This window comes from Penicillium cinerascens (genome assembly GCF_028974065.1).
Source record: "Penicillium cinerascens strain IBT 15544 chromosome Unknown contig_5_segment0_segment0, whole genome shotgun sequence".
NCBI classification, from domain to species: domain Eukaryota; kingdom Fungi; phylum Ascomycota; class Eurotiomycetes; order Eurotiales; family Aspergillaceae; genus Penicillium; species Penicillium cinerascens.
The window spans coordinates 541,756-568,859 of record NW_026695294.1 but is presented as its reverse complement, the minus strand read 5'-3'; the positions used below and the strand labels follow the sequence as shown (position 1 = coordinate 568,859).

Here is a 27,104-nt window from a genome sequence, read left to right as displayed (position 1 = left end):
ATCGTTCTCATTGTATATATAGTCCTATGTATTTCCTCTGAATACAGAACAATTGATCTCCCTTTGAACTACATTAGAATGGTTTCGTGATACATTTGGCCGTATCATTGATCGGACTACTTTTTCGCAAGTCCTTTCATCTCGATATGACTATTTAGACTATGACACCGCAAGCAATGTGACTCGGAAATCTTCTGCCCATTGGCAAATATTAGATGAAGCCTTATTCGAATGGCAAAACTGCCTTGTAGAACAAGACCAATCAATCACCGGGCCACTTATTCGGATAAAGGCTATACAGCTTTGGAAGCAAGTCGATGCGTACAAGCGCTTTTCACAGCTTATGTTTTCTGATGGTTGGCTTACTGGCTTTAAAAAGCGGTATCAATATCATGGCATACCTTCCATGGCGAACCGGCTTCTGTTCCTGAATGAATTCGTACACAGATGAAAGCTATCCAGGCTACATGCGACCGGTATGAGCCTGATATTTTCTATAATATGGATAAAACAGGACTTTTCTGGCGCCTTATGCCGAATGGTGGCCTTGCATCTAAAGGCTATGCTGGTCAGAAGATGGATAAAACACGTATTACCGTGGTGGCTGTATGTGTCGGATCGTAGGATATCCGTACACGCTAGTACTGAGGGAACCAATTGACATGATTGATTGATTGAAGAAGTATCTAGGAGATTGCTCTTGAGAGCGTCTAATAGCCTCAGGGGCTAGTATTGGCGTGTTACGACACGGGTATTCCGAATTGACCCGATTTATCATACAAAAGCATATGGAAGGGTGAGTGATCGCTGAATCAGCCTTTCCTTGGTGGTAAAAATTGTTGAGTATCACGGTGGCTGAATCTTATGGCAGGGATTGGAAACAGATGTATATGCGGCATCCGGCCCTATAATAGATAGTTCCTTATGTCAATTAACAAGATTCAATCAGACAATCACACATCTCAACAGTGCGAATACGAATATTCGTAGATGTTTGTGAACTGCGAATATTTCAAAATGTTACGAGAATGTATTCGTGCCGACCCCTAATTCGGAACCTCTTCCGCAAGAGTACGGTGCCTCCATGATGGACAAACCCGTTACGATGAAACCCCCCGGCTACGCCAGCGACGGTATATACGGATGATTCTGAATTGAGGCTTTGGTGAAGGTACACACAATGCTACACACAAATGGGAGGAAACAGAAGACACTAGAGGAGATGGGATTCAAATCAAAATAGGAAATCAGGGCTACGCTAAAAGTGTGAATATAATATAATCAATGCCCCACACATGAGATGCTGCACATACTGGGGGTGTGCAACATCATTTGGATGGATGGCGGGGGTTTCCGTCATGAGAGTCGACTGCATATTTTTTCTAAGTGATTCTAGAATAACAAGTAGGACAATGAATATAGGAAGCAACGTCATAGCTGCGCATAAGGACATTCAAAAATTAAAATTCAAAATCCTAATACTCTCTCCTACTTATAAAATGGGATTTAGGCCAATGTTTTAAAAGTGAAAGCTGGGAACAACTAATGTAGCTCGTTCTCAATAGTCAAATTCCCTGCCATCCACGCAGCAATCAGTCCAAACACGCCTCCAACAGCAAGTACATATCTAGCTTGGTTTTCTCCATCCTGAGAAACCCAAAACACCAACCCAGCAATCAAGGCGGACAAAATCTGCGGTGCCGCAATAGAAACATTATACAAACTCATTATAAGACCAGGACTGGGAGGACGTAAGTGGTTCCTCGATTCCTGCGAGACTTTGATACTCATTAAAGTAAAGGGAATCCAGCCAGTGCAGCACCAGCTGAGACCAAGAATGCTGATGATTAATGTTGCGCCCGTAGCTGAAGATACCCACAAAGTGCATATCATCCCCAATCCGAACAGCACCTGAGATATCACCCAGATACTTGATAGAGTTACACGATTGTTGGATCTGGAATTTGATCGCTCATTGTGTTTAAATAGCCAGGGGAGTAGTATGCTTGAAACGAACGATACACAGGCGTTCAGAAGCATTGCTCGGGATCCGAATTTCAAAGACTCAACTTTGCTGAGTTGCTGCTCTTCCTCGTCTATCATTATTGGATCCTGTGACAGATCATTTAAAGCTGTTATATTAGGGTCAGCAAAGGCATCATTTGCTTAAAGATGTGTTTTTCGCATCTTACAAAGATAATCAATGTACCTGAACCAGTTACTCAGAACGACCATTTCACATCACAGGAGGGCAACAAGGATCACTCACGTTGTGACATAATAGAGAAATTGGAACCAACCCATCCAAGAAAATACTTGAACTTTCCAAAGGCTAACAACACCTGGAGAAACCGCCCGTATGGCTTTCCACAAACCTACGGGTCTGCTTTGCCGATTATCGAGTCTTTCGGATGTAGACCGTGTAGTTTCCCTTGTTCTGACGAACAGCCCCAGCGCAACTGCGCTAATAATAAGCCCGATCGATATCAGCATACATAAATCTTTAAAATGGTTCCCCGTCGTGAATGGTTGTAATTTAGTCGTATCAACCGAACCAGCAAACTGCGCAAGAATGTTCCCTATTCCGATCATGCGTATAACCCAAGCAGACGCCATATTCTGCTCCTCTAGACGGCAACTTTCGATTGTTAGAATCCGTAGGCCGAGCTGAACTGGCTGTATGGCAATGTTTAGAGTGCATATAAATAAGACCACCAAAGCCTTGCTCAATTGATTCTTTTCCTCTTTCAGGTCTGGCGCCCAGCCAAGCCCTAGAAGCGATACGACGAGACCCGCAATGCCGGTAGCGACAATTGTTTTCTGGTGACCAAATTTGTCACTTATTATCCCAATAATGGGCTGGACAAGGGTTCCTGCTAGTGGTCCGGCTAGCCAGATCAATCCTGTTGCAGCTTGGCTGACTCCAACGAACAGCAGCTGTGCCTGAGAATTTGCGTTAGCTGATATGAGGAACCTGGGGAGTAAAATGATATATTACAGATCCATATGACGTCAAGAGAGCAAATACCAGCTGAAGTCTAATAATTTGTTAGCCTCGAAGCGCAACTGTCTACCTAGTGGAAAACTCACGTCCCAAATCCACTAGCCAAAACAAGTACTCGAAAGATACTTGCCGGTGGATAGGTATCTGACAGCTCTTCTTGTGTCTCATATATGTGGATTAAAGGTAAAGAGTCTTCCTGGCTCTCATCACCGAATGTTGACCGCGCGGGGCTAGATGAAGCCATGGGGCCGATGCGCGGTTTAGGCTGAGATTTTGAGCGAGACAGACTAAGTGAAGTAAATAGACATGAAACAACCAGGTATGATGGGGAAATGAGATGTGCTCGAAGGAAGATGAGGTTCTCAACGCAAACCTCGGTAACGAGTTACCACTGTCGTTTGGCTTGATTGTGCTGCGGGGTGACTGAAGCGCTAAAATAGGAAAGTCAGCATAAGTCCCTCTCATTTGTTATGAGATGATTATGTGTGTTATAAAAGGTTTCTTTCACCATTGTAATTGGTCTTTGAAAACACCTACTGTAGTAATTCGGGTGATCTATTCCCCGTTACCCATGGAATTGTAACGGCAAGCGTCCATTGTTAGACTTTCAATTGTACCATGTTATAGCTTTTCTAATGATTGTATAATTCATTCATTCGGAGATTTAAATAAGATGCCAAAACTGAATCAATTACCTAGGCTTCCGGATTAAAGTATATAGTGACGGCATGGCTTCCAGTAGAGTTACCAAAAGTCAGGCAGGCCATCGAGATGCCCTCTTGAAAATTCCGTTCAATTTTACTTGAACCCTCCTTTTGATTTATCTCCTGAATGGTGGTTCTCATGAAATTTACCCTCTTCAGGCCAGACAATGTGCATATTAGGCCCAGGTGGGTCGAATTCAATTGACCCGTTAACCAAGGGAAACGCAATTCCTAGTAGTTGGCGTTCGTCAGTGACTGTGCATAATGCGGTCCACTCTAAGATGTGCTTGAATACTCACCGAACTTAGAGTTGATTAATGATTTCTGGTCGTACATTGAAAACATTCGTTTAGTTGCCCATTTATTAAAGTGGTCCCAGTCGACGCAGGTTTTATACCTGTTGTTTGTTAGATCAATTTTGAGTTGAAGGTAAGAAGGGAAAGTGAAGAATATACAATGTGAAATCTGGCTGAGGGCGCCGAAGACCATCCTCCCAAAAGAAGGTGCTGGCTGAGATATCGGGGTTGCACATCAATGCTTGGCGAATATCATCGATACAGTGATCTATTTGCAGAAGTAAGTAGCAGCCCGATTGTCAAAGTAATCTAATTAATCTTCTCACCAAGATGCTCCTTCGATGTTTTTTCATAGGCATTGGGGTACAAAGCCTGCCGTACAGATTTCTAAGAATTGTTAGCTAAGGAGGTCCATATATTTGAGTAGTGTGCTTTAAAGCGCAGTATTCGGAAACTCACTAAGCAATGGAGATGGTGATAGACCATCACCTGTCCAAAATAGCCAGAGCCATCCGCAAGCTCAATAGCATCCTTTCCTAACTTTTCGATTTCAGATTTGGTGAATCTGAGGTTGTTATTCGATACCAACTCATGCCATGCCACCTCAAGTTCCTAACAAGACCATTAGGCTTTACTTAACTTAAGACATAATAGGTAGATTTGTCCGAATTCGCCGAAATGCTTACAGGACGAGGATCTCCTATGTATTTGTCTTGTTTACCCAGACTGCCGTCATACCAAGTCTTTGCCCATTTCACAGAGCCTTGAATGGGTGCTAAATCATCGTAATTAGCGCTCGGCCAACGGAATGAGTTAATTTCATATGTAGATTCTTACTATATGTAAGTGTCGGTGGACACGGTTGTTGTCCAAACCAAGTAATTAGACCGATAAATCCAATAGTGTAAGTTAGAAATATCAGAGAGTGAGCAATAGTCGCACGAATGAAGCTTCGCCGTCTGTAGAAGGGGACCCGACATTCAAGGTTCAGGTTTGCATCTTCTTCATTATCGAGAAGTCGCTGAGAGGGATGAGAGAGATCTTCCGATGATGACTTATCGGTGTAGGCAGAGTAAGGATCCGACTTGGAAATTTTCCTGTATTCCATGACTGCCAACTATTCCACCAATAGTGGCCTGAAATGAATGAAGATAGAAGGAAGAGATGTTAAATAAATCTCGGCGGAGTATACTGGAGGCCCTTATTTGAGGAGCGTCAACATTTACTGCTACGCATAAGCACTTCTTTTTCAAAAATACCTCTAGACTATCTCCGTGGAAGAGGTGATACGCCGATGATGAGGCTGATGAGGCATGGTCGGATCTCACATCAAGTAAATATGCTCCAATACCTGGAACTGTATGTTTCAACACTGACAACTCGACTAGGGAATCACATCAGGCTAGGTGAAAAAGACTTGCACGCCATCAATCAGACGTCCGTTCCTCTCGGAAGCGGTGGTTACCTTGGTATGCTTGGGGTCTATCACGAGCTCCACTGCGTGGTGAGTGCTATTATTTCTTGGGGTATATGTTTGTTATAGACTAAATTCCCTTCTCAGAAATGGATTCGCTGGGCCGTCAACCAAGCTAAGTATAGAGAAAACTTATCTGATGAGGATATAATCCGCCTTCCACATCACATCAGTATGTTTTCGTCCCTTAAACCCACCTTCTTTAATGTATGCTAAACAATATCTAGATCACTGTGTTGATATAATACGGCAAAGTATCATGTGCCGCGCAAACACCGCCATTGTTACATATAACTGGAATAAGGAGAGTCGACTTCCGAAGACAAATTTCCACTCATATAGTGAATGTGTCAATTGGGATAAATTTGAAGCTTGGGCTGATAGGCACACTGTTGATATCTCTGAGCCGGGACAGCTAAATCACCCACTCTACGGTATGAACATCAGGTCACATTGTAGAGCGCGCTAATGTGTCTCAATTATAGGTCAATCATTCCCCAACGGACGCCGATTGGAGGAAGACGGCGAAACGCCTGCAATTCTTCCTGCGCTGAATTATGAAATATAGGGATATAAGCTACAAGATATGAACGTGGGATTACAGGAGCCAACGATGGATAGCCAAAGTTCTTGGGACGCGGAAGATAAGATATGGTTATATCACTGGACACCGTCTAGATGACCCCAATTTCCACGTCGTTATCTGTGCATATGATATATGATTTATAGTGACGACCTTCTTCGCTATAGAAGTCCGGCCTCATTTAGATATCTAAGAAAGGGCTCCTCCATCATGTTGTATTATGTTACTTCTATGACCCTCTCTTTCTTGACGAAGCCGATATGACGTTCTGTTCTGCACTCATGGCTGCGGTACTGTCTCGGATAGATACCCTGAATATTTCCTTAGCATAGTTATTAGTTTTCTAGCGCCTTAGCATTTAATACTTATGAAAGACAAGAATTTCTGAACGTTTCATCTCGATATTTTCAATCAGCCATGAATACTCTCCTCTTAACTCGGCGGTGCAATAATCCACAACGGCAATCCAAGCACTAGGTACAAAGCAGCAACAGCCAAAAATACCGCTCCGCTCCAAATCCCTCCAAGATCCAATCCCCATACAAAGGCCTTTGACAGTAAGGGTGCCATAATAATTTTTCCAATGGTCATCATGATAGCCAACGCAGAATAGAGACGGGAAACTTGATATGGATGAACGAATGATGTGAGGAGAGAGCGTGCGGCGGAAACATGGCCATCGCCGCATGCAAATATAAAAGTACCGAAGATAAGGAATAGGGGACCAGTAGAAAATGCAATTACGATAGCACCGAGGATATGGAACACGAGGGATCCACGCGCGACGAGGAGATCTTTAGTCGAGGAGCGGAAATGGAAACGCGAACCCAGTACGGAGTAGATAAATGGCAGGATGCCGACCAGGATTACGAAGTTGGTGAGTGAGCCGAAAGGAAGAAGGAAACTGGCCTAAATAAAAAATCAAAATGTTAGTTCCTGCGGAAGAAAGAGTAGTGTCTTTGGAAACGTACATCCGCTAGCGACCATTGAAACCTCTCGGATGCAAGTTGAAAAAGAATCGAGACGCTGTTTGAAGACAGACTGGACAAAATAAATGTGAATATAAGAGCACAGAGACTAGGGTTTGCCAATATGAAGCGAGAATCGTCGACAAATTTAACAATCAAGGTCTTCATATCGATTATTGACGATTTGGCTCGTACGGGTGAGATGTCTTCCTCTGTATGCAAATTTTGAACAGGGTCATGTAAGGCAGCATCGCTCTCCTTTGCATCTTGAAGAGTTTCAGGTAGTAATAGAATCAGAATAGTTCCAAGAGCTATGAAGCCAGAAGCGGCTAATAATGCATCAAATGAGTCGGCTTTCATCAGCAACCAGGACAATGGAATGCCAATCACTGTGGATATGAGTGCGGCAGCAGAGACCTGGAAGAAAATAGGGCCTCTGTTCAAATGTAAGTGTCCGTTCCCGAGCGTTTAATATGGTATCAGGTAATTATATGGAGGTTCGCACCTTTTAGATTCCGGTGCGACATCTGCGACGATGGCATAGATAAAGTTTTGGGAAACGGCACTCCCACCTCCGATTAAAAGAAATAAATTCCCAGCCCATATCCACTGAACGTCGAAGATATCGTTAAAATAAACTGTGATTATACGAGTTAGTATCAAACACCAGTCTTTCTTAGGGGGTTGAAAAGAACTTACGAACAAATTGCACCCAAAGCTGCGACAGTAATATGCCGAGTACGGCTAGAAAAAGCGGTATTTTTCTCCCAAATCTATCACCCACATACCCATACGGTATAGCTAGAAAGATGGCAGGCATACAAGAGAAAGCTTCATTCCAACCCTTCATCATTGCGACCTTCCCCTGTACAGAAGGGATCTTGCACTCGTGTTCGGGGATAGACCGGATGATGTGGGAGTCGAATGGAGTGGTGGATTTGTAAAACTTCCGACAGATGACGTCTTCCAGAACCCGCATAGATGGTGCCCGCATCATGAAGTCACCCAGTTCGAGCAGGAAAATGGAGACTAGTATAATCGCTACCACGCGGGTCAAGTGCCGTTGAGGATGTAGCGTTGTTGACTCTTCGTCTTCGAATCGTGATGTTCGTGGTAACAAGGGAGTTTCGACTGTCGCTTCGCGATCCTGAGATTCAGGATCAGCCTCCATGGCTCGGGATGGTGCGGAGGACATTGGTGATTATTTCCAAAGAATGAACGGGCCTCGATGCGTGTAAAAAGAGTAGAAGTTAAAAACAGAATGCTTGGGAAACAAATATTCCCGGGCGCAAGCTCTCGCTGGCACACGGTGTTCTCTTCATCTTATCTTGGTATGTGGTCCCCAGGGCCAGGCGGAGGACGGATATACTATACTCCGTTCACGGTTGGAAGCTTATATAAGCAAATAGTACAGTGGTACCGCAAAAGTCTCCACCCCCCTACACACCGCTTTTCCGATCTAGCTAGGAATTCTACAAAGAGCCACGCTCGACATGTTGCATAAGATTTTTAGATTTTTACGACCACATCCTCTTTTTGAAACTTTTCTTGGCCTTATTTCGGAGCCAAATGGTTGGTTTAACAAGTATTAGTCGGTGGTAGCCAAGTTTGGACCGGCATAAAATGCGGCAAAATGAAAGGCGATCTGTAGGGGGTCGGAGACTTTTGCGGTGCCACTGTAGTTAACGTAATCCACCCCCGAGTGACGGATACCACCGAGTGACGGATTTTGCCGTCTTCACTTGTAATTTATTTTGACGCGTCGTTTCTCACCACCAGGATTAAAAATGCCTCTGTCTCAAGAAAGTCGCATCCAGATGGCCATTACTGCATTCAAAAAATCAAAAATAAAATCAAAAACAAAGGCTGCTGAGACCTTTTCCGTGCCTGAGGCCACCCTACGTCGTCGACTACAGGGACGGAAATCACGCGCAGAAACACGCGCAAATGGCCATAAACTAAATTCAGTGGAAGAAGAGGTTCTTGTCATAAGGTTGCTGGATGCAGACAAACGGGGGTTTTTCGATTCGACCGGAGTTTCTGCGAGGAATGGCCCAAATTCTGTTTCGCGAGCGTACACAAGATCCCGAGGCAACCGTTGGTGTTAACTGGGCATATAAGTTTGTTAAACGTCATCCGGCTCTACGTACACGATACAATCGACGGATTACATACCAGCGCGCAAAGCAAGAAGACCCAGAGGTTATAAAACGGTGGTTTGTGACCGTAAGAGAAGCTATTCAGGAACACGGTATATCTGAGGATGATATTTGGAATTTTGATGAGACTGGCTTTGCAATGGGACTTTGTTCCACTTCTAAAGTCATCATGCTAAGAACCTCAGCATTGATGTTTACGAATGGCCACTTCCGAAGAGTGAGGAGATTCTCAAAACAGTTATCTTCGAGTTGGACTGCCCACAATGGTTTCTGAGGTGGCGCGATGTCACTTGGAGATTGATCCATGACTTTGGTCGGATGCAAATTGAACAAGGACCCAACATGCAGCAAAATCTGCTCTCTTACAAGGAAACCCAACAGTTTTGCGTGAGCTGGGGCCAACGTCTTACCTTAGGATCAACAGCAAAGTCATGGAAGAGGACTCACTACAGTACTCGTCAATTTCCTGTGGCTTTTGGAGACATAACACCCCCAAATGCATTACGGTTCCGGCTTCTCGACAGCAAAGATAACAGCTGGGGAGGAGACCAACAAGATTACCCTTCGTTAAAACGTTGGTGTACCTTTAATGTCCCTCCGGGGCCGTACACTTGCCTGCAATACACGGTGGATTCGTGTCTGCATTCGGAGAATCGGGTCATTACGGATCAGCAAAACTGTCCTTCTGAGCTGGGTTTGCATGAATTCGTTGCTTTTGGTTGTCTCCGAGCGGGTTCTAGAGTGCAGTGGTATAATATGGTTCGTGAACTAGCGTCATCTTCTCTCGCAATGAATGAGGAAGCAACTTGCATGTTGTTCCGTCAAGCAGCCTGGGAGCTCAGCGGTCCAAGCCCTGGCTCAGAGCTAAGAGAGGCTCACGTAGCATTTTCGCAGGGTGGCTTAGGTAGCCGGCTGTTGGGGTGCTTAAACCAGAAGCTCGGCTTTATTGAAGCTAACTGGAATAAGCATCATACTCTGCACATCCTGGTCGTTCTGGGCCTCCGTGCACTTAGTTTGTCGGAGGATGGGTTTTTAACTATTAAACGAGCGGGGAAATTTTTGCGTCGATGCCGAAACACCGCTTTAACGTGGTGCGAGGACCTCGCCGCTAACCTGTCCACTTAGACAGACGCACAAAGTGAAGTATAGCAGTTGCTTATTGTCAAGATAGGGGGTCTATGTTAACTTACATACGCGGTAGAGCCGCAGCACCTTCCACGTCTCCTCCACAACCGTGCAGACCTCTTTCATCTAACGCGGTCTTCAATCCTGGTTTTCGAAAACTCGCCTCGATCGTATGTGAAAATTCCATCTAGAATTGCAAGCAGTCTCATCTGGACAACCAAAACTCTGCATAATATCGAAGAGCATACCCGTCATTTAATTAAGGCTGATGCATCAGGCTTCAACGAAGCAATTAACAGGAGTGTGCATAATCTATAGATTGCGTCTGCCTAGAAGTTATGTCTAGGGAATGCTTCACGATGGGTTACCAATGAAACGAGTGCAGGGCCCCATGGCAGCCCGCAAGCCATTCACTATAACCTGCTTAGTGGGGAGCTTCTCTTGGCAAATTATCCTCCTGGTCGCCTTCCTCGGGAGTACACTAGCTTGCCATTATTTCAGCGCATATTTGGCAATGTGAGAAGCCTTTGCCTCTTCTTATTCCTTGCATTAAGAGCTAATCAATATAGCGAACCCTTACGGTACTACCATCAAATTTGGATGGGTCAGCATTTATGTCAATAGCCTAGTATAAGGGATACTCTGTAAGTTTATTGTACCTCCGGGGTGCGAGTAAGAAACTTACTTTTTATTTCGCAGCTCTATTTCTCGATGGATAAGAGTGAACTTATCATCAAAGCGCGAGCGGAGCATTAAATATTATAGCTCATTCCGCACGAGAAGCTAGCTAGGGACTTCTCGGAGAGTTTAGTCTCTAACTATGTGCATTGGCTTGATTTGGAGAGCGGGACGCTCGAGTTCCGTTCATTAGAGCACGCATAGGTTCCGCAATCGATAAATTGGCGTCTTTCGATTGGATTAACATCACGAAGAATATTGACCATGACCTTAGGTCACCAAACAATAGTTGACATCAATAACTAGCTATTTAAACGGGTGGTAGGTGTTCTCGGAGTATTAGATACTCCTAATCACATCTATATCATTCAAACACGAAAAGATAAACACAAAAAAATTGAGGTTCACTTAGTCAGGCTTCGACTGAAGTTCTTCATAAACTAGGATAGCGGTCTAGAGTCCTAGGAACTCAATGCCAGAGTCGATCAAAACCAAGACATAGGTTGTTTATATGGTTTGAAGAACAAGCTTGTGCTTCTTGACTCTAAGAGAAATTGCCGCTCCGTCTTGATACCTTATAGTGGTGTCTAGCTATTTAAAGTCAAACGCCAAACTGTCGTGACTGTTAACCCACCTAAAGAGCCTCGCCTAAGATGTTTCTACTACTCGTTTGATAGTCATCTTAAGGTGCTACAGGGGTTATTTAATATATTAGAGATACTATATCTAGCATATATGCATACAGTCACAAGCTATATCCTCCCTGATCCTGCAATGGAGCGATCAGGAATAGCAGAGGCCATTCGCATCCTGCGATAGGCATGTCTAAGAACTTCGTTTCCACTCAGCTCCGAAACACTTGTGCTCTTGAAGCACATTGTAGCTCTTACTCCTAGACGTCGCTACTATCCTGACCATTTAAAATCTATGCAGACAGTCTCGTGGAACAGTGAGCTTAGAGAATTGGCCCAACACGACGATTTTCGAGCACTTACACAAGAAATTGTGGAGCATGCTAGCAGCTTAAGTGCACTCCATAGGCGGAGTGATACTGAATGCGATACGATAGCCAACTGCTACAAGAATCGTGGGGATCTTTATCTTCTCGAAAGAGCCCGTTCTCGAAACTCGTAGCTTTTCTACTCTGAGCTTGGAGGTGGCTCGGTGCATCGAATGCCTCAGCCATCGTTATATCGCTATCGAGATCGCGAGTTCTAGAGTGAGCGAAGTCAGCGCGTCTACAAAATTACAACCCTTATGAGAAGTTGGCGGCCGTGTCCATCGCACTACGTTGAACTTCTCGGAAGCGTTGGAAGTTGGAAAAACGTTTGGCTATTAGGACCCTCTTTAAAGGAGGCCAACTATACAGAACTTCTGCGATTGTCCTTTAGAGACGCATAGGGTTCTCTGTATAAGCTTTGCCGGTCTAGCGACTAGGTAAGAGACTTATATAGCCTTATGTCTCTCTTTTGCACAATTGCATTTTCCGGAAAAGAGGAACCATATATTTATTCGCTTTTAGCTATCGCATTTTCTGGCTAATTCGAGGACCTCCCTATTCCTCTCGGTGAGCAAAAAGTCCTTAACTTGCAACTGGGCGAGTGTTTCGATAAAGAAATGATCAACGGAGCGATAGAAAGAAATTACAGCAATTTCTTGCATCCCGTTGTGGGTACAAATTCCAAAGCACAAAAGCGAGCGGCTAAAGAACGAAAAGCGGAATATGATCTACAGAAAGAGACTGATATAAAGACTTTCTCCGAGGCAGTCAAAAGCCAATGGCCCTGCGAAATACCTTAGTTGCCGGAAATTGAAAGGGTCAATAAAATAGGGGCCTCGCAAGCATGTTTATCTCTGTGCACTTAATGGTACCAAAATCGCCAGTTTTTAACCTTTCTTCGCTCGGTGCAAGAGAGGCTCAATACTATCAAAGATAAAGGGCCTATAACAGACTTAGAAGCTCCGTCCACACCGCCACGAGATTCGTTTTTCCTAGGCCGTCCGTTTCTACCTCCTGGCTTTTTAGATATTCTATCATCGTCCAATCCGACTAACCTACCGACAGAGAGTCCACCTCTCACATTCCATCGGCACTGTATCCCACAACGCTATAGTGACGACACAAATATAGGGCTTTGTTCTTTGATATCTAACTTTCGGAACAATCCAAATTTGTGCCAGCGCGAGCTTAGAGAAGGGCTTGAGGAAAGCTTAGATTCTCTGGAAAAAGCGAACTTACCTTGCTCTTCCCCGTCGCTGCCTGTAGACCGAAGCGTTATTGTCGGTTATTTTGAGTTCCAAAGGAAGCAAAGAGACGCAATCTAGAATGCGATTAAAAAGATTTTAACTTTGACTAAACACGGATGGGAAGCGGTTACTAGAACCGTTTTGATGACGTAGTTTACTAGTCACTCAATACTGTCACTTCTCGCGACGGAACGCTAGCAACTAGTACCTAAGGCATAGAAAAACAGCATTTTGACGTTTGTAAGAAGTGTCAATTCTTTACGCTAGGCTGACCGTCTCTTGAGTTGTTATAATTGGCATGATGTTGATGGCTTTTTCAAAGAAGTAGAGAGTGTCAGCGAGGCAGGATAGGAGGCTTTGGACTACCTAGATTGGCTACTTTTTGAGATCGAAAATAACCTCACTATCCGGAAGCCGCAGATAGATATGGCTCTCAGTATTATTAGCCCCAAGCCCTAGCCCAATTCGGTCATACAACTAAATATAGGCGAAGGGAAAACTTCGGTCATAACACTATTGGCGGCTTTAGTTCTCGTAGATAGTGGAAACCTACTCCGAATTTTTGTCTTAAAGCCTCTCCTGCGGTAGAGCGTGAATCTTCTCTCTCAACGCCTTGGTGGAATGCTCGGTCGACGCATATACCATATACCGTTTGCAAGAGACACCCCTCTAAACACAACCGCTGTGGATTAACTGCGCCAAACTTATTTTGAATATCAGAAACAAAGGGGGATTTTGATGGTATTACTAGAGTAGGTCTTATTATTTCGCCTTGTCGGTTTAGATTTAATAGACAGAGATCCTGCTCTAGCTCCTCAAGCGATAGGCCTAGAACGATAGCTTCAATCTAACTGCCGGAACATCATCGATGAGAGCGATGAAGTCCTCGACCCTAAGTTTTAACTCGTATATACTGTCGGCAGCCAGCAGACAGTGGACGGGCACAGCGATCGATGGGATATCATCTAGACTTTGCTTGCATTGGTCGATAGGCAGGCCAAAAAGATACGCTTAGAAGAACTAAATTATTTAGATATTGAACACAGTGGCGCTCGCTACCTAATACTGCGTTTTCTGAGACTAGAGACAGCCGACACAATAATTATAAAGATTTTGGATATCATTAATGAAGAGGGCCTACTAGGCCTTCCAATAAATCAGTGGACTAGGCGAGTTCGCAGAAGTGCGTTAGATTTTATTTGCTTTATTGATATCACAAAGGGGTATAGGAACATCCTTCGTAAGATATTCTAGAATAGCGTTTTCCTGCGCAAGCTGCTTATCTTGCGAGGTCTGCTAGCTTATAACATTTTGAAATTTACGCTAGCTAGAAAGCGCTGGTTAGTCGATTACGGGCTTTATACGTCCCGTTGTTTGATGGCTATTCCATTCCGAGCTAAAGGCATCCCTTCCGAGGACGCGGAGTTTAGCCATCCTGATATTGCTATCACGTTGACTTATCTAAGCTATTATTATTATGGGCTCACCGCCGAGCAAGTACGGCATTGCTTCACGCTGCTAGGCAAGGAGAACGACCCTTTAGCATAATATCACGATTAGATCTCCAACGGCCTAACTACCTTTCCCCCAGCGCTAAGAGTGATTACTAGAGTGAATCTTCAGGATATATAGGCTTTCTGCGGAACCCTCTACCTACATCTAAGGTATCAGAAGGGTATCATAGACTTCTATCTCTCATAGGTCGTGTTCCCAAAAGAGGCCAAGGAATTTCCGCAGAAGCTCTGCGCTTCTGCGTGGGATGTACCTTCGCAAAAAGGCCAACCACTCACGACTGGGTTTAGTGGTACGAATAATAACCGATTTCTTCTACCGAGGTCAACACCTTAGCGTGATCTACCTCATCTGCTCTATACAAACGCTATAGTCCTTAGTTATCTATTAAGGGAGGAAAATCGATTATGCATTTTAGCACAGGATCGAGGAGGCCGACAACTTTCTACAACCCACCTTATTGCTTTAATCAAGACCCAATGCCCATCAATACGTATTATAATTAACGTCGGGGCGCAGATTTTGGAGTCCAGCAACCAATAGGTTGCTACTCACTGGCTTTCCACTGCTAATGATGTAGACGGGGCTATATTCTTCGATGAAAATGACGAACCTGCTGTGGTTAATCGTGAGGGTCACGTGGAGAGATTGCTATACTCCCCATTTCGGCAAAGGATATATAGATGTCTGGTTTTTTTGGATCAGCAGCACGCGCGCGGTGTTGATTTAAAACTTCCCTCCACTTATTGGGCCGCTATAACCATCGTGCCTCGTTTGACGAAAGACAGACTTATTCAAGGTAAGTGCGTCTCTAAAATGGGGACTCAATATTCTGACTTTTGTAAAGCATATAGCAGAATGCGTGGCCTTGGGGTTGGCTAGTCTGTCGTATTTCTAGTTCCCCCTAAGGTTAGCTATAGCATGCGAGGGAATGGTCTAATGACCTCGCTCGACGTGATTCGATAGGCACTCATGCAAACTTGCGATACTCTAAGAAGCTTGAAACCGCTTTAGGCTTCACAAGGCTTACAGTATTACAAGAAAAACAAATTATGGAGTATCCTCGTTAAGGGCGGTAAAGCTACCCAAGATATTATTTCATACATTCAGGAGCCCGAAGCGCAAACTTTATCTTAGCTTTATGATCCATCGGACATTCCTAGGACCTCAAGTCTAAACGAGTATATAGATCCACGTGATCTCATCGTACGTAAGCTTCTCATAGCTCAATCATCAGCTACTAGTAGGAATGTGGGTGGCCCCACTCTACACGAAGAGCAGGAGCGTCAAATTACTCACGAAGTGCAGAGAGAATAGTAGGTCTATCGCCCGCCAAAGCAAAGCCCCCTTCTTCATCGTGTACATAAAGATATTCGTCATTTCGTGAAGTATGGGAAAGTTCCGGATAAGGGCACAACTACAGCCTATTTAGCATTTGACGGCCTTCGTAAGACCTCTACTAGGCAATTCAATCTACCACGATCCTTGGGCTCTCGCCTTTATACGTCGGAAGACTTTATTAAAATAGTCAAACGAGCCAAAAACACAGTGGACGACCAGTTCTTGAAGCCTATTCACTAGATATTATCTAATATCCACAACCATAACTTGCTGCTTTTGAGCCAACACGAGGCTAATAAGCTTCTGCCTAATATAAGGATATCACAAAATGCAAGTTTGTATGTCTACTCTCCGAAGACAACTAAAATAATGTGGTCCTTTAATAACCTCGCTTTCCTCACTGTCGGCAAAGGACGCAATAAATAGCATTAGCCACGTAAGATAATCTAAGACTTAGCACTATTCTCAGGGAGCCTTTACTTCGAGACATTCTCGGTATATAAAAGCTTCCGGCACTTTTTAGGTCTAGTGGCAGGTTCTTGCAGCGAAATTCTAGAAGGTCGCGTCACGAATAAAGGGTTTGTGGATAAGGAGACGCGACGACTAGTTAGCTGGCCCACACAATCTCCATTCTAATGCAGCCCTTTGCTATTCCTAAAAGCACTTTTCAACCTCAGAAGCAAAGGGCATAGATTCTCCCAAACCCATATTAGGATGGTTCTAGACGTTAGAGTACTAACGGCTAACCATTTCTAATTCTGGATATAGTATTTGGCTTTTTGTTTCAATTTAAGACCGAAACTAAGTCCTCTAGTTTTAGTCAGTTCCTGTCTTTTGAATTTCGTCGCGGGTTTGAAAAATATCGAATACTCTAGACCAGAATATGATTTTGCTTTATGTGCACATTATCGTTCTTTTCCGAGTAGCCGTTCTGGTTGCCCCTCGTCTTTATATATAAAGCAAATTAGCGACCCTGCCTTCGGCCAAAAAATCACTATAGAGCCATCTTGATTTTATCGCCCGAATTCAGAGGAAAAGTCTAGCTTCGTAGCCCTCATCTCATAGAGGTCCAGATGTCTTCTATTTAGTCTAAATAAGCTGCTACGCTTGAAGACCTAGTTCTTCGTTCCCTTAGTCTTGGCTAATTTTCCGACTATCTTGAAGTGCTAGTCTATAGTTAACAAAGGGGCCGGACAGGAGGGACCCTAAGATAACCAGCCGTCTTGCCTAGTAATTGTCACTCGATAGCATATTAAGTTAGTCATAATCTAAGAAATTCCCAAACCCGTGAAGCATCCGCCGACAGGATAAACACTGCACCGTCCCGAAGTCTTATCCCTAAGCAGACGTCTCCCTCAAACATCTTACTATATCGCCTCGTCATTTTATATATATTTAGGATTTTCTGCTATATTAAGAATCCCAGCAAAGCTAACAGGCGTCTCGGGATTGCTACAACCTAAGAATGCGGTCATGATAATTAACGTTATCCTTGATGCCTATTATCCCTTCTTGAGAATAATAACTCTTGACTCTCCATAATTCTTAGATAGTAATAAGCATCTCCATTTCCATTCAAAAGTATTTAACCAATCTGTTAGCACCTATATAGCAACCTTGTGGTGTTGGACATTTAGAGAAGCTTCATAAACGATTTAAAATATATAAACCGATTACGCAGCAAAATGCGAGCGACGAGCTCAAACAACCGCATCAATATTCTGCGCATACCGGATTCCTTAATCTTCCATTCGAAGTAGGTCGAATGGTATACTCCTTACTCATTCTTTGAAAGCGCGTTATGAGAGTTATTTAGTCAATGTTCGCTTATGGTGTCTCATCTAACTACGACTTTTGCAAACCCCACCGTAGCAGGCTCAATATCCTATATAATCACACAATCCTCGCCTAGCGCATAATTCCGCATATATTCAAGATCACCTACTCTCTTCCACTTCTGGAATTAATATCGAACCACGGCGTTGAGGTCACATACAGAAAAGAGGAAGGGGCAGTTAACTCAAAATCCTAAAGATAATCAACACTGAATTCAAAATGTAGGAAGCACATATAATGCTGCGTCGCATTAATCAATAGCACACTATATTCTCTTATCAGACTCCGTGAAGTATACATCCATTCCGTAGATAATAAGAAATTCTCCGAGCGATACCTATTATATTGCAGCTCCCTTAGTGGATCTACTAGTCTAGCTACTAGAGCCTCGCACGTCATTTGGGCGAAACACTTATCCGAAACAATCGGCCGGCTATACTCTAAGTATTAGAAGTGCCTTTTGGCTTCTAGAATCGCTACGTGGTTCTTAGAAACCCTGAAGGCGCTATGCGATTCTTCCCGTAAGCAAAGTCCTCCATCATCGATTACGATTAGTTTCCGTCCTAGCCGAGGTGTCAATGTAGAAAGTCTTGCTTTTGCATCTCGAAATTCGACAATAATCGGCGAAACCACTAAGTCTTGAGGCGATGCAAAGTACAGAATATAGCGTATTATAGATAACGCTAGCCGTAAAGTCTCATCTTCTAGCGAATTCAGGAAGAAATGCGTTTCACTATCGATATATCCCACCGATGACGTCCCCTGAGAACCTTCAGCTAATAGACTGCTAGATCCAACCTAGATCATGCTCGAGTCGATGAAGCCGTCGTCTTAAAGAGTGCGACGTCTAAGTCGCTTAGTCCCTCTATCATCATCACTTTTATCTCTATCCTCTACATCAATCAGTATTTCTCTCCTCGGATTATCTCATTTAGCCCTAAGCTTAGCCATTGCTACCCAAGTCTAACTAAGGGAGATGCCATATTCAGTATCTCGCACAAGATGGTGTTCGCTTCGCGTCACATAGGCAGACTTCGGTCCTTCAATAAATTTCACTATTTCGGCCGAGCATATAAGGTCGGAGTGGTGATAAAATTCTGCGAGAATTGGGAGAATATTAGGCTAGGCGTATCGGCGAATCACACGATAAGCAAAAAGGTGTTCGCGACCCTAATCACTTATAGCTACATCGTAAAGTTGAGGGAATGTTTTCGCCCCCTCGATCTCAAAACGAGTCCTAAAGATAGATAGAGAAGTAATGTTGCTAAAATACGGACTGTTGGCTATACTATAGAGCGGAACTAGTTGACGTTCTTACCTAGCCCGGGAAAGGGAGGTCAGCCTAGGGAAACTATTCTTCCGTGATTATATAAAATTAGCCTTACGCGTCTGCGCGGTCTAGCCACGAACGAAGCCAACGTCTTTAAGTATATAGCCTAGCTCTCGCCAGTCATGGCTTTATACTCTTTTATGCCAGGAAGGCCTTCTTGTTGACCCTTTGCTATAGACCTTTCGCCATTTAGAAGTGGTAGGATGCTAATTTCAAGAAACTTATACCTTGCCGACAATCTCCAGATCTAACGATTGCGTTGCAAACCGACGTTGCGCCGGTAGAGCTAACGTCGAAGACTGGGCACGTCTTCAAGCGGAACGACTTACAAGGAGCCGTGCGCCTCGCGTTAAGCATTACGCTTTGATCTATATCATGGAGTGCGAGGGTAGCCCATTCGAGAAACTAGGGTAAGCAATGCGTCTACTAATAGAATTATGCACCTATGACTTACGAATTCTATACGTAGCGACGAAACCGTTTTCTATTTCGCTAGACAAGCTATTTATTAGCCTCGTTGCGTTACTTTTTGTGGTCGTCAGTAGCCTGCCTAGCCTAATTATTCTACTTCAGAACCCTTAATAGGATACTTAGAATACTCCGATATCGACTAATGTCGCCAAAAAATGCTTTAACCTTAAGAATATCTAGGCGGAGGAGATAATGCTATAGGGCTTGGTCTATTCCGCAAGAAGCTATATCGTATAACCCCAAAAGATTAGACGCTCGACCTATATTTTGTTTGTGTTATGTTGTCCTTTAGATAGCTTCAAGAACGATTGTTTAATTCGCCATAAGACAATTATATTATACGTCTGTCTTCTGCCTCCTTCGTATTCCTTTGAATCACCGTCTAATTCGTGTATGGTCAAGTCGCGTCTACTCGTGATAAACGCTTTAGACAGCGAGTTTATTCATCTTTATGAAACACAGATCTCCTCTAAAGTTCTTAGAATACTTGACAACCTAAGTACTGCGAGTTCCGCGGGTTAGCCGACCATCTAGCGAAGAAGAATTCTATTCAAACCCTTTAAAACTTTTATGCACTAGCTTATACGCACATTGCTAGAACCAAACATTCTACATAATTATAACGCCTCGGAGGCAGCTGTTGATGTAGACACAGTCGTTATAAAGAACCTAAAACGAAAATATGCTGTAGAAAGAGGCGATAGATATATGCTCAAACGAAAGCTATAAATCGACGGCGGGTGTTGAAAGTTTGACGTAAAGAGTCTGCTGAGGCATACGAAACACTAAAGCCCGCTAACAGCGTATACTTGTGCTTTTGTGCTCCGCAACCACGCTTTTGGTTCTCATAGCGCGCTGTAGGTATTGCAAGAGACTAATTAGTCTTCACTCGACTCTCTGCGCGTCCGAGGCGATATCCTAGTCTAGAGTCTTGAGCACTCAGGAGTGTTTTTACTATATATATCGCGGGCCGGAGAGCGACTTCTTCTCTAGTAAGGTTCTAGCCATGAGAGAACACCATTCTTCACACTACCATTATAAGTAATACTAATTGTTGTCCCGCTAAGCTAATTTTCTTCTAAGCATATTGCCGATACACCATCGCCACCTTTATAGCTCGCACACACCAAGGCAAAGGAGTCGAGGAACTTCCTTTTAAGAAGCTAGGTCCTATAAACACCTACACATTCTTCCCAGTCTAGTCTATACGTTGTTGGAACTCCCCTCACTTCATTTAAGGCTTTTAGAAGTAAATCTCTCTCCGAAAACCGCTTTTCGACGTTTCTAGTTATACAAAAGAGAGACATTTCGAGATAACCTACCCTTTATGGAGTGCCGTTGAATCTTGGTTCATTTACTATAAGGTATAAGGGATATAGCGTTGACGACTATTTTTAATGGTAAGTCTATAACGTCATTAGATACTAGGTTAGCCATTCTATATAGCTTAAAATTAACTAGACTAACTACAGTGCTACAAATTTCTCTAAAGCCTATCTTGACTACTCCTCTACGGACACTTTGGCTTTTTATTTCATGTGTATAGGATCGAGAACTAATATTATAATTAGCTTTATCAAGATTTACTTTCACATTTTAGTGAGGGGACTATATAAATACAGAGTCTATAGTACGCAGGAGTACCCGATATAGGCCTTGCTTTTATATTGCTCAAAGTATTTCTTATAGTTATATTCAATAAAGTAAATAGTTTTGTGATTCGGTGGCTAAACACTAGTACTTCTTAGACTAGGCAACCGTTGGTTCTTTATATATAAATTAATGCTATCTACGATGCTCTACCATTCACTGACATAGGGAGGTCAAGAAAAGGGACTTTCAACCTAATCGTGACTTATTCCATCTTATATATTATTTAGCGAGCGTCTCTAATAGGGAGAGCTAGATATTCGAGACAGAAACTCTTTACAGTAAGTCTCGAGGACTAATATCACACTGTATCCTAGGCGGCCAAGTCCATCCGGTTCTTTCAAGTGTCTCCCTAGTATCTTTATCAAATAATTAATGTTAGCAGAGAGCAATACGGTTAGACAGGATTTAAAGGACTTCACAGAACTTTTCGTCAACATCGTCGTAGTATCTATTTCTTTTAACACTGGATCAGCATCATCATCATCACGAGGTCAACGGTTTAGGGGGCTCACAGCAAATTCACTTAGAATGCTAAGACGGACGCAATAGAAGGAAGCAAAGGTGTTTTATTGTGGTAGTCGTTGTTATAGTCACCGTAGTATCGAATGGCCTTGTTCCTGTCTTTGAGAAACGTAGGCAGGTCCGCTTTAGCCTTGCCACTACCAATGAGCTCCTCTAGTCGTTTTAATCTATTGACCATAGGCAGAGCATCGAACAGCCATAGCGTTTGTGAAAGTTATAGTTTCGAAAGACAATGATTTAGCCAAGGCACTTAAGTGATTCCTAGAGGTTTAATGATTATGATTTTCAAAACGGATCAGACGCAGACAGGCCTTTTATGCATTTTCCATAGCTCTATATCAGGAGCTAGTCGAACGTTCGTTTGCGCATAGTGGTCTGTGTCACTTTGCTTTACGGTTGTCAATCAATCTCTCACGGGAAAAAGAACTATCTGATTCGCCTAAAATAGCCGAACTACGGCAGGACATTACGCCGTATATTGCACTCGCGCATTATTACGAGCAGGCAGCCTATAAATAGAATCGAGCAACCACTTATGACTATTACATAAGGGGAAATGCTAGGATATCCGCACGGTCCCTGTCACGCGCCCGCATATAAAGCGCCCGTATATACGGCCTAGCTAACTATACCTTTGATACTTTGGTTTACTTACGTCCTTGCTACGCGCCGCGAACAAGGGGCGCAGGCTTGCTGGGTAGCACAGACTTTAGGCAATTACTGATGATAGATATAGCAGGTAGATTACCAAGGTTTCCCGTTGCGGCTCTTGCCTATGCGTCAGGAAAATCGCTTAACACACCGCATACAAACTTGAAATAGGAAATTATCCCTCCCATATTTTATAAGTTTCTGGCTCTCCTTATCATCTCCCCCACACCCCCAACACAATGGCGAACCCTTATAAAGCGAACCCAGAAAAAATCCCTGCCACTGATATATACGCCGATATGCCCTTTTATGGTCGATACTACCCGAGATCTGATGACTTTCGCGTTGACCTCCAGCATGTCAATTCCTAGACCACAGACTCGCTAGAATACTAGGCGTTAGTTATTAAGCTCTATACTAAGGATAACCAAATTTACCCTACTAATGAAGGCGGTCGTGATGTTTTTGCTTTTGGAAGCGTGATCGTGAAGTCCAGCCATCTCCACGCGAGTAAGGGCGCTTAGTGTACGGAGATTGACTTCTCATTCGCCAATGCAAATGAGGTCTAGGCAATTGCCATTGCAAAGTCCGTTTTAAAAGAGGTCAAAGTTCCAGAAATTTACTTTGCTAGCAAGGTACCTACGAATGCCACTTATTTGTCAGTTCAATAACTTATATCCACGTAGATTAATGGTCGCTAAGTGCTCGTCCAAGAAAGGCTTCTAGGTATTGGTCTCTCTGTCGTATGGCCGTATCTCTTAATAGACCAAAAGAAGTCCTTCAAAGAACAGGCTAGGAAGATACTTCATCAGCTTCACAAAATCAAACCGACGAAGAAACTTCAAGCCCACTCTTATATGGTACCGGACCCTAACATACTTATTAATGGCCGAATCAATCCGTTAGAAGAGGACATCCTTTTTTCGAGCACCAATCATAATCCAGATATAAGCTTCATGCATAATGACTTTACTAAGTCTAACTGTATCGTTAATAATAGCATAGTTATAGGGCTTATTAACTGGGAAATAGCTAGATTTTTTGGCTGGAAGACCGCCGAAGAAGTCCACCGTCGCATAAGAACTCCACAACGAGCGCATTTCATAAATGCCAATTTAACGGAACAACAGCTTCAGGATATAATGTTCTAGAATGACCTTTATGATAAAGATATACTAGAGGATTAAGCAAGGAGATCGCGAATTCTCAAGGGACGTTTGATGTTATCCTATTCTTTTCCTTCAGTTTCAGCTCCGAGTCGGAAGTCTTTCGCGATTAAGTAGCTGTTCCAGCACCTTGGCTACTATCACCTAGATTAGAAAGAGAATTCACTACTAAATTAATGGCTTATACCCAAAAGTTACAAACCTACTAAAAGTGTTAAACAATCTCGCTACTAGCTAGGGCTTGCTAGTGCGACTAGCGCCTTGGTCTTTCCCTTCCCTAGTCTAGGAAGCTATACGAGAAGTGTTATAGTTCACAGCAAGGAAGTCAAAGACATTTACGCCGCCAAAAATCACATTATAATACTTCTATGATAGAGACGGAGTAAAGAAGTTTTGGTGACAATAATTGCCCAGGGCATTCAAAGAAAATTTGCACCTAATGCTCTATAGAGATACAGCAATATTCGAATTTGGCTTCCATATTTTACACAGAGAAACCACTCAAGCCCCACCACCAAGACGATGGTCCAACCGCCTAGGCTAGACTCGGCTAGGCTACAGATCATTCTTATTCTGAACAATTTTGGCGTATAGTATAATTTTGGGGCATAATACGACCCTACAACTTATCCATCCCGCTAATACTCTTGCTATTCTCAATCCCCTAATTGAAGCCTATGCAATTTCTTACAGCCCACCACATTATATTCAACGCCACCACGAACAAATCACCAACAGATTAGCTCTATAACTACCTACTTCTACCAGATATTCCTTATCCCATCACAAAAACACTTACGCTCGCGGATAATAACGAGGTGGGTGTCTCTAGGTGATATAGATAAATGCCAATAGATAGAGTAAGGGATTGGGCGAATATCCCGAGTCGTGCGAGGGTCGCACTAACCCCCTAAACTAAATTTAGCCTCATGATTATTGGATGGAAGCGTTTTACCTAAGCCGACCCCTTAATCTGTATATAGCCACCCTCCTCGTGTATGGCATTAGAGATGATATGCCAAAAATTCACCTCACCGCTAGGAACGGTTCATTCAGCACTAATCAATTTCTGCCTTATAGCTATGCCCTTAAGAAGTCTACTTATGCCCATCACACGTAGATAGATGAGAACGTCAATCTGACTCCTCTTGATAGGTCCTGGCCACACTAGGTCGTACGGTATATTCACACCGCTAGCGTTACATTAATTTACCTTTCCGGATTCTCGATAAGAACCGCCTTACCCCTTTTGACATCACTTTAACGCAAGTCTCGCTACACGAACAATTGGTATATCTAGCAGTAGCCAATGGACCTCTACGAAGCCGCATAGAGGGGACACCCCGAAACCGTGAAACTACTTCTTGAGAAAGGCGCGGATGTTAACGCTCAAGGGGGCGAGTATGGAAATGCTATCCAGGCCGCCGCATTAAACGGGCATACCGAAATTTTGAAACTACTTCTTGAGAAAGGTGCGGACATCAACGCTCAAGGGGGCGAGTATAGAAATGCTCTCCAGGCCGCCGCATGGGAGGGGCACTCCGAAACCGTGAAACTACTTCTTGAAAAAGGCGCGAATGTCAACGCTCAAGGAGGCGAGTATGGAAATGCTCTCCAGGCCGCCGCATGGAGCGGGCACTCCGAAACCATAAAACTACTTCTTGAGAAAGGCGCGGACGTCAACGCACAAGGGAACACATCTAGAACTGCTCTCCAGGCCGCCGCATAGAGCGGGCACACCGAAATCGTAAAACTACTTCTTAAAAAAGGCGTGGACATCAACGCACAAGGGAGCATATTTGGAACTGCTCTCCAGGCCGCCGCATAGGGGCGGCACCCCGAAACCGTGAAACTACTTCTTGAGAAAGGCGCAGACGTCAACGCATAAGGGAGCACATTCGGAACTACTCTCCAGGCCGCCGTACTGGGGGTTCTCCCAAAAATCGTGAAATTACTTCTTGAAAAAGGCGCGGACGTCAACGCTCAAGGTGGTAGGTATGGAAACGCTCTCCAGGCCGCCGCATTAAAGGGGCACACCGAAATCGTGAAACTACTTCTTGAGAAAGGTGCGGACACCAACGCTCAAGGGGGCGAGTATAGAAATGCTATCCAGGCCGCCGCACAGGAGGGGCACCCCGAAACCATGAAAATACTTCTTGAAAAAGGCGCGAATGTCAACGCTCAAGGAGGCGAGTATGGAAATGCTCTCCAGGCCGCCGCATGGAGCGGGCACCCCGAAACCATGAAACTACTTCTTGAGAAAGGCGCGGACGTCAACACTCAAGGTGGTAGGTATGGAAACGCTCTCCAGGCCGCCGCATTAGAGGGGCGCACCGAAATCATGAAACTACTTCTTGAGAAAGGCGCGGATGTCAACGCTCAAGGAGGCGAGTATAGAAATGCTCTCCAGGCCACCGCATGGAGCGGGCACTCCGAAACCATGAAACTACTTCTTGAGAAAGGCGCGGACGTCAACACTCAAGGTGGTAGGTATAGAAACGCTCTCCAGGCCGCCGCATTAGAGGGGCGCACCGAAATCGTGAAACTACTTCTTGAGAAAGGCGTGGATGTCAACGCTCAAGGAGGCGAGTATAGAAATGCTCTCCAGGCCGCCGCATAGAGGGGGTACCCCGAAACAGTGAAACTACTTCTTGAAACAAGCGTGGACGTCCAAGCTCAAGGAGGCGAGTATAGAAATGCTATCCAGGCCGCCGCACAGGAGGGGCACCCCGAAACCGTGAAAATACTTCTTGAAAAAGGCGCGAATGTCAACGCTCAAGGAGGCGAGTATAGAAATGCTCTCCAGGCCGCCGCATGGAGCGGGCACCCCGAAACTGTGAAAATACTTCTTAAGAAAGGCGCGGACGTCAACGTATAAGGGAGCACATTTAGAACAGCTCTCCAAGCCGCCGCATCGAAGGGGTAGACAGTGATTCTGCTACTACTTCTTGAGAGAGGTGCGGACATCAACGCGCAGGGTGGTAGCGAAGGGCGGACACCTCTTCACCTTGCGGTTGAGGCAGGCTCTATATCCGCTGTTGCTCAACTTCTCGAACAAGGTGCTCTTACTAATAGACGGGATTTCGATGATTTAAATCCACTTCAACTTATGGCTCAGAAGATGGACTATCGAATTGCGCTACTCCTTCTTTCAAGAAGCACTGACAGTCTTAGCTTCGTGAATACTTCTACGTGGAGGACCCTCTTGCCCACTTCTCCGGGCCACCTTGAAATGACTATTAATAACTCCACAACTATCAGAAAGGTGCTAGAAAGCGACATCAAGAATAGGGGCTATCCCCTTTCTCATAACGTTATTGAATTTGCTATAAGGGCTGATGATTTTATGGGAGCGGACATTAGCTCTAGATATATTTTGTACGT

General features: G+C 44.0%; 4 protein-coding genes across 4 annotated transcripts; 2 read left to right on the top strand and 2 right to left on the bottom strand.

The window, feature by feature from the left end:
• Window positions 1-3,984: 3,984 nt before the first annotated feature.
• Window positions 3,985-5,112, bottom strand: N7498_004686 (oxidase ustYa family protein; the record flags this gene model as incomplete). The annotated part of the gene is made up of 6 exons (XM_058451748.1): window positions 3,985-4,105; window positions 4,164-4,272; window positions 4,331-4,391; window positions 4,464-4,616; window positions 4,691-4,779; window positions 4,842-5,112. 6 exons carry the CDS (start codon window positions 5,110-5,112, stop codon window positions 3,985-3,987), a joined length of 804 nt encoding a protein of 267 aa, XP_058308286.1.
• Window positions 5,113-6,493: 1,381 nt separating this feature from the next.
• Window positions 6,494-8,224, bottom strand: N7498_004685 (uncharacterized protein; the record flags this gene model as incomplete). Its single annotated transcript, XM_058451747.1, has 6 exons — window positions 6,494-6,534; window positions 6,766-6,970; window positions 7,033-7,465; window positions 7,535-7,667; window positions 7,729-7,773; window positions 7,852-8,224. The coding sequence occupies 6 exons, from the start codon at window positions 8,222-8,224 to the stop codon at window positions 6,494-6,496; spliced, it is 1,230 nt and encodes a 409-aa protein (XP_058308285.1).
• Window positions 8,225-20,121: 11,897 nt separating this feature from the next.
• Window positions 20,122-20,457, top strand: N7498_004684 (uncharacterized protein; the record flags this gene model as incomplete). Its single annotated transcript, XM_058451746.1, has 2 exons — window positions 20,122-20,245; window positions 20,327-20,457. The coding sequence occupies 2 exons, from the start codon at window positions 20,122-20,124 to the stop codon at window positions 20,455-20,457; spliced, it is 255 nt and encodes an 84-aa protein (XP_058308284.1).
• Window positions 20,458-24,730: 4,273 nt separating this feature from the next.
• Window positions 24,731-26,598, top strand: N7498_004683 (ankyrin repeat domain-containing protein; the record flags this gene model as incomplete). Its single annotated transcript, XM_058451745.1, has 4 exons — window positions 24,731-24,766; window positions 25,054-25,398; window positions 25,636-26,309; window positions 26,382-26,598. The coding sequence occupies 4 exons, from the start codon at window positions 24,731-24,733 to the stop codon at window positions 26,596-26,598; spliced, it is 1,272 nt and encodes a 423-aa protein (XP_058308283.1).
• Between the last annotated feature and the right edge of the window lie 506 nt (window positions 26,599-27,104).